Raw genomic sequence first — 6628 nt, forward strand, 5'->3', positions numbered from 1 at the left:
CCTGCAACATGGGAGACTGGGGTTCGATCCCTGGGTCAGGAAGATCCCCTGGAGAAGGAAATGGCAACCCACTCCAGTATTCTTGCCTGGAGAAAATCCCATGGACAGAGGAGCCTGGCGGGCTACAGTCCATGGGGTCACAAGAGTCGGACACGACTGAGCGGCTACACCACCACCACCTGCTCACTGAAACTTGAGAAAAAGGCTGCACAGCAACAAAGACCAAGCACGGCCAAAAATAAATTACTGTTTTTCAAAAAGAGTTGAGAAGAGCTCTTAGGAAGGATTGGTTAGGGTAAGACAGGCAGAGGAATAGAAATTTGAAGAATATAAAGGGGAGGATGGAGGGAAAGTTTAATTTGAAGTGCCTCTAAGGGCAGAGAGTAACCCAGTTCGGCTGGCTGGGTACTGGGACCTTGGTAGGGAAGAGTGATATTAGTAAATTGGATAAAAGTTGCGGAGGACCTTGAACACTGGGTTGGAGATTTATCCTGGAGGAACTGAGAGCTACTGAAGAGTCATCCAAGCAATGTTTTAGACTAGTCTGGCAATGATGGGTAGGACAGGTTAAAAAAGGGTTTCAGGCAAGGGAGGGAGAGCCATCTATCAGAAAGCTGAAGTATTTAGTGACAGGGGCTTGAATTTGGGTAAGGACAGGGGAAACAAACTAAAAGACAGATTTTAGGAATTCTTTAAAGCAGTAGCAGCTAGACCTTTGTTTCAGTTTGGATTCATAGTGGTGGTGTACATAGATGTTGTTGGGGGTGCAGACTTGGCAGAAGGGGAGACCCATTATTAGAATTGGAAGAAAGTAGGTCCATCAGGAAGAGAGCTTTTGTAGGGAAGAAGTTAGTTTTGTTATGGTTAAAATTGAAGTGCATTATTTCTGTGGTGAAAATTTAAGGCATAATACAAGAATATTAATTTGAGGATGTTAATTTGTTATCATGCATTTGTTTTCTAGGAGATCATTTTGTGGAGAAAAGCTCCTGAAAAACTGAGGAAACAGAGAACAAACTTTCACCAGCGATTTGAATCACCAGAATCACAGGCATCTGCTGAGCAGCCTGAAATGTGAACTGAATGGGAGAAAAAAAAGAAAAAAAACCTCCTATATCCGTTGAGATTTAGGTTTGGCAGGTTAAAGATGGTTGCAGCGTGTAGGGCAGGGAAAAGGCCAAAACTCCATTTATGATAGTCTTCCTTTATCTTACAGTGCTGAATTTATTTTACAACATAACTGTTCTTCGTGTATATACATTTTAAAAAGTGCTTTCTTTGAAACACTGGAACTTTCTTAAACTGCCGTTTTTTTGTTTATTTGTTTTTTTAACTGCACACTTTGATTTGATAATAAGCACTCAGATATACATCAGCATAAACATTATATTTTCATGTGAGTAGGTTGGTATTTGTACTTGTGCTTTTTTTCTGCATAATGTTGATTATAAATTCTTTTCTTCTCCTTTTTCATGCTAATGATTACCTCTTGCTCTTTCTACATGCAAAAAAATTTGTATTCAAATAAAATCAGAAAACCTGAGTGGCCCTTACAGCCTGCAAAGATTTAAAACACGGCATCTCAATATTTTTGAAAACTACATTTATGTTTTTCTATATGTGTTTGAGACATGCATACGAGTGTTTCACTGTAGGTGCATCTGAGTCTACCATTCCATGGCTTCCTGAATTTTGTTCTCTTTGAAACCTTCTGTGGTATATTAAATTTTTCCCCTAAGGGATTATGTAGCATGTCATTGCAGCTTTTTTTTGAGGGGGGGGACCATATTAAGTAACCATTTTGCTACTGCTCTCCAACAGGTACCACTGTATGTTTTCTGCAGTGTGGAGTGGATTCTATGTTGGCAGTTTAGAATTTGTTAAAATTATATGATTGTTCCATAATACTTTGAAAACAATTCTTTTGATTTAAGGAATCTTTTTAGCACATGTATGCAAATATAAACTTTCTTGCAAATATTCTCTTTTCAGGAGAAAATTCGAGGATGAGGGCACTCAGGAGAACTGGTGAAGCATGTAGTTACCCAGATCTGGACAATTTCACATTGTTAAATCAGAACCTTGACTAGTTCAAACCCAAATTTAAACTTCTTTGTCCATTATGTTTAAATTCTTTTAACATTAAATTCAAGCATTGTTCAGAGCCTCTAAAAAAGAAGGTTGCAGTCATCTGTTTTTATGCTATGCATGGGGTCTGATCTCAGATACACTAAATACGGGGCGTAGGAACTAAAACCTGATGTATGAAACTGCTTTCACTTATGGTTCATTGGTTTTTGTACAAATATTTTTTTATACACTTCAGTGCAAGTCTTGTCAGTTAACCTTACTTTATGAGTAAACTAAGTAACCCAAATTACATTTCTTTAAGCCTATTTTACTACTGTGGCTCTTTGAAAAATGGTTAGTAACCAACTTCTTAACTGGCAAAAAGTTCCATGTGCTGGAGCACCGGTTATAAATGTGGATATCTGTGAATGAAAGTGTTTTCCTTCATGTAAGTGCCTGTTCAGAGTTTCAAAATTTTAAAATGCCAAATATTTTCATGGTCACTTGCATGTAGTAATCTGGAAAATATTCAAAGAAAAATTGGAAACCAATTGTATTTAACCAGCCTCAAATTGTGCAACCATGATGTATAATAAAGAATTTGAAACAGATATTAAGCTTGCTATTTGAATGATTAAAATATTTATATTCTGAAATATCTTCTCATTGTCATATTTATCTTTGAGGACAAAATTGCTCACTAGTTTAAGAAGCTGTAATTGTGATAATTAGAAGTTTTTACAAATAATTTCACTTTTAAATATCTATTATAATTACTTTTAACTAGGTGGCTTAAAACACTGTCATAAATAGGATGCTTATTCAGCTTGCTTGAGACTTCATGCATAACCAATTTGAAAAATAAAAATTTGAACAGTATTTGGTGAACTGTAAAAAAGTTAACCAGTTAATTAGAAATGAACTGAAAAAAATTTGTGTCTGTTAGAATACAATATCTAATGCAGTGGTTCTCAACCCTGGCTGCATGGTCAAATCACTTTTAGGAGTTTTAAAAAATAATCATGCCAGATCCTATTCAGGCCAATAAAATCAGAATTTGAGGGGCTCGGACATCAGCGTTTAAAAACCACCCAGGATCGAGAACCACTGTTCGAACCATTTAATTAGTTATTTCTCTCACTGGTGAAGTTTTCATTGTTCTGAATTGCTAGGGAGGAAAAACTTCTCTCTGCTCTCTTTTGTGTTTGAGAGCCTACTATTAAACGGATAGATTAGCAAAAGAAAAGGATTCTAATTGAGTTAGAGGATGTTCACAAAAATGTGACTTACAGGAGTGGTTAGAATTTGGGGGTTGTTTACCATCTTGCTGGGGAATGGGGGCGAAGGACACTTAAACTGACTTAGTAGGGGAAGCTGTGGGGAGAAAAGGGCACTAATGGGAAAGTGGGTGACTTTTAGGAAAGATAAAGGGTCCTTAGGAGAACAGGTGGTAGATAGGAGCACTCTGTAACCAAAGTCCGTTTAGGTGTTAACGCCAGTTTCTCATGGTGATGAGTTAATCCTTCCAGTTTGCTCCCTGTGAGGGGATTTAATGGCAGTGGAGTTCTGGGATGCTCTGCATTTAGGCAGACAGGATTTCAGGAACTCAAATGCATTCTATTAAAAATTTTATGCCACAGTGATGTATTCTGGATCCCTTCAATGTGGATCAAGTAGCTGGAATATTCTAATTACCCTCTGAGTTAGCAAAGTCTTTAATTCCTTTTATATTCAGCTGAATCTGGACATACATAAAGGCCCTCTCCAGCAGGTTTATATGTGCCTGGATTGAAATGTAACATTTTACAGTTTCAAATCAGATAAAGGCAGAGTGATGAAAATATGCACCCTTAAACAACATTGTTTTTTAGGCTTGAGGTCTTCTGTGAGCGTAATTCTTAAGTCACTCCGCTGATCAAAATCTTTTAGTGACTCAATTGCAGGAAAAGTTCTAATTCTTTATTACACAACACCTTCAGCTCCAGTTAGCCAGACTCCTTGGAGAATTCATTCCCTTATGCCAGCCCTTCAGTTAAGACTCTCCAGGCCATTTTTGTCTGACACCATCTCCGTATCTTAAGTCAAAGTGTTACATGTCCCTTTGTTATGTTGACAAGTCATGCCAGGCACACCTCCAAGACTGTTAACCCCACTTTTAGAAGACTTTTAATTGTATGGACTTAGTATAGCTCATGGGGGTTCAGCCTGTTTTGTTTTGCTATACTTTGTGCTTATCTGCACATTAAAATATTTGAGAAAATGGATGACACTTATTTTCCCAGAGAGTGATTATAAAATTAAAGTGGCCTCCTTTAGAAGAAAAAACTGCCTACATGTAGTAACATTATGGTAAGAACTGTTAATGCAACTTAGAATAAAGGAAATAGACTAGATTCTAGGAGTCTTATCAGGTCCTGGAGAGAAAGTAAGACAGCAGAGCAGGACCATGTAGACACTACAAGTTCTACAAATGCATTTGATAGTTGGCTCCCTTCCTAAGATAGGGAAACTGGACCAGATAAGCTCTGAGACCCCTTCCATGATGAACAATTTGGTATCTAGATCATGATAACCTTACATTAGAAAAATGCCAGAAATGTCAAAGTACAGAATTTGTAGGGAGATGTGAGGGGGAGAAATCTAGAATGCATTTTGTGGAACTTCATAAACCAGGTTTTGTTAACAGCAAAGGCAAAGAAGAGAGAACTTGCTTATTTTATTCCGCACCACAAGAGATATCTTCATTTCTCCCACTTCCCTTCCCTGTCCCACATTTATTTGTTTTCACACACACATTCAGCATTTTCCTGAGTGCTTCTTGAGTGCTATTTTATTGGCCCTGGCCCTACCCTGAAGGAACTATAACCCAGAGCTGCTGCTAAGTTGCTTCAGTTGTGTCCGAGTCTGTGCGACCCCATAGATGGCAGCCCACCAGGCTCCCCCATCCCCGGGATTCTCCAGGCAAGAACACTGCAGTGGGTTGCCATCTCCTTCTCCAATGCATGAAAGTGAAAAGTGAAAGTGAAGTCGCTCAGTCGTGTCCGACTCTTAGCGACCCCATGGACTGTAGCCCACCAGGCTCCTCCATCCATGGGATTTTCCTGGCAAGAGTACTGGAGTGGGTTGCCATTGCCTTCTCCGATAACCCAGAGCACTGGTTCCCAAAGTGCGGTCCCCAAACCATCAGGATCAGTACCACCTGAAAACATAAATTCCAATCTTAGGCACTACCCCAAACATTCTGAATCAGAAACTCCAGAAGTAGGGCCCTAACAATTTTAACACAATTTCCAGATGACTCTTAAACGCCCCTAAAGCTTGAGAACTACTACTCGAGACACAATTACGATACAATTTTAGCCCTGTGACAGCAGTTGCACCTGGCACCCTATGAGGTATGGACTTGAGAAATGATGACATAACTAACAACTGGCCTGTAGTTTTGACGTGAATTGTTCTTTGACCTCTCATTAGCTTATATAATAATTAGCTTATATATTATATAATCATATACTTAGCTTCTATATTATATAATAAATATTTCCATTAGTTAACGTTAACCCTTCATATGACCAAAACCAGATCAGAATCTCTTTGAGGGCAAGAGGCTGTCTACTTGAATCCCTGATGTTTAAAAAGTATCCAGTGAATAAAAGGCACATAACGTTGTTACTGAAATCCTGCTTGACACACACTTATTAAAGGTCACATGACATTCCTTCAAGTTGCAAGGCATTGATGTTTTAAGTATAATAAAGAGATACGGAAAATGCAACGGCCTACCTTGAATTTAATATGTTTCAACTTCATATGAAACAGTATCCAACTAATGCAAAAGAAACAACTTTGGCCTGGGTACAGACATATTTTTGCTACGCGCTTGTAACATAGCAGCAGATGATGTACACTGCTCCTATTAAAGTACAAGAATTTACACGCATGTCATACAAAGGGTTTACCTAAGAACTCATAGAATTCCTTAGCAATTCATAGAACTTCTACGGTCCTGAGGGTAGATCAAGATATGTTCTCTAACGCTACTCTATCCGGAAACTAAAGTTAATTATCCAAAGAACTTAAGGGAAATGCTCTTCAGAGTTTCCAATCCGCAAGGAACGCTGGCGCTACATCCTAGGCACCCGCATCTCCACCAGTGGCACCCACACAGCTCACAGCTCTGCCCACGTGCTTTGAACACTTACCCGTTCAGGGCCAGCTTGCTAACATCACGTGACACACTTCACCGGCCCCCGTCTCTCATCTGTGACATCCCCAAAGGTGCCTGATTATTTTCTTTAAAGAAAGCTGTCGCCAATCTCCGATAAAAGAAAACAAGGACTTACAGGAACGTATCTTTTCTGATTTTCACTTCGAAGTTTTTACTCCCCTTTATGAGCAATTTTCCGGCTCTGCTTTTTCCTTATTGATCGGGCCTCTTCTTGGGCAGCTCCCCTGCTCTGGGTCTTTGAGAGCTTCAGGCACTGGCGGTTTGCGTCACTGTCGGTGGCCGCGCGTCACTGTCCGCCGCCGCGTCCCCAGGCTGCTCCAGCCCGCCTCC

At 39.5% G+C, this 6628-nt stretch overlaps 1 protein-coding gene and 1 long non-coding RNA gene across 2 annotated transcripts in view; one reads left to right on the forward strand and one right to left on the reverse strand.

The window, feature by feature from the left end:
• Window positions 1–2681, forward strand: part of VPS26A (VPS26 retromer complex component A) — a 25089-nt gene extending 22408 nt beyond the window's left edge. The window contains 1 exon segment of the mRNA XM_061405182.1: window positions 965–2681. Within this exon segment, the coding sequence (XP_061261166.1) occupies window positions 965–1078 (114 nt within the window). The 3' untranslated portion in view covers window positions 1079–2681.
• Window positions 1–6498, reverse strand: part of LOC133240421 (uncharacterized) — a 22889-nt gene extending 16391 nt beyond the window's left edge. Inside the window, exon 1 of the long non-coding RNA XR_009734220.1 lies at window positions 6414–6498. This is a non-coding gene — a long non-coding RNA (uncharacterized LOC133240421). The remainder of the gene's footprint in view (window positions 1–6413) is intronic.
• Between the last annotated feature and the right edge of the window lie 130 nt (window positions 6499–6628).

The sequence above is a fragment of the Bos javanicus genome, chromosome 28 (genome assembly GCF_032452875.1).
Source record: "Bos javanicus breed banteng chromosome 28, ARS-OSU_banteng_1.0, whole genome shotgun sequence".
NCBI classification, from domain to species: Eukaryota; Metazoa; Chordata; class Mammalia; order Artiodactyla; family Bovidae; genus Bos; species Bos javanicus.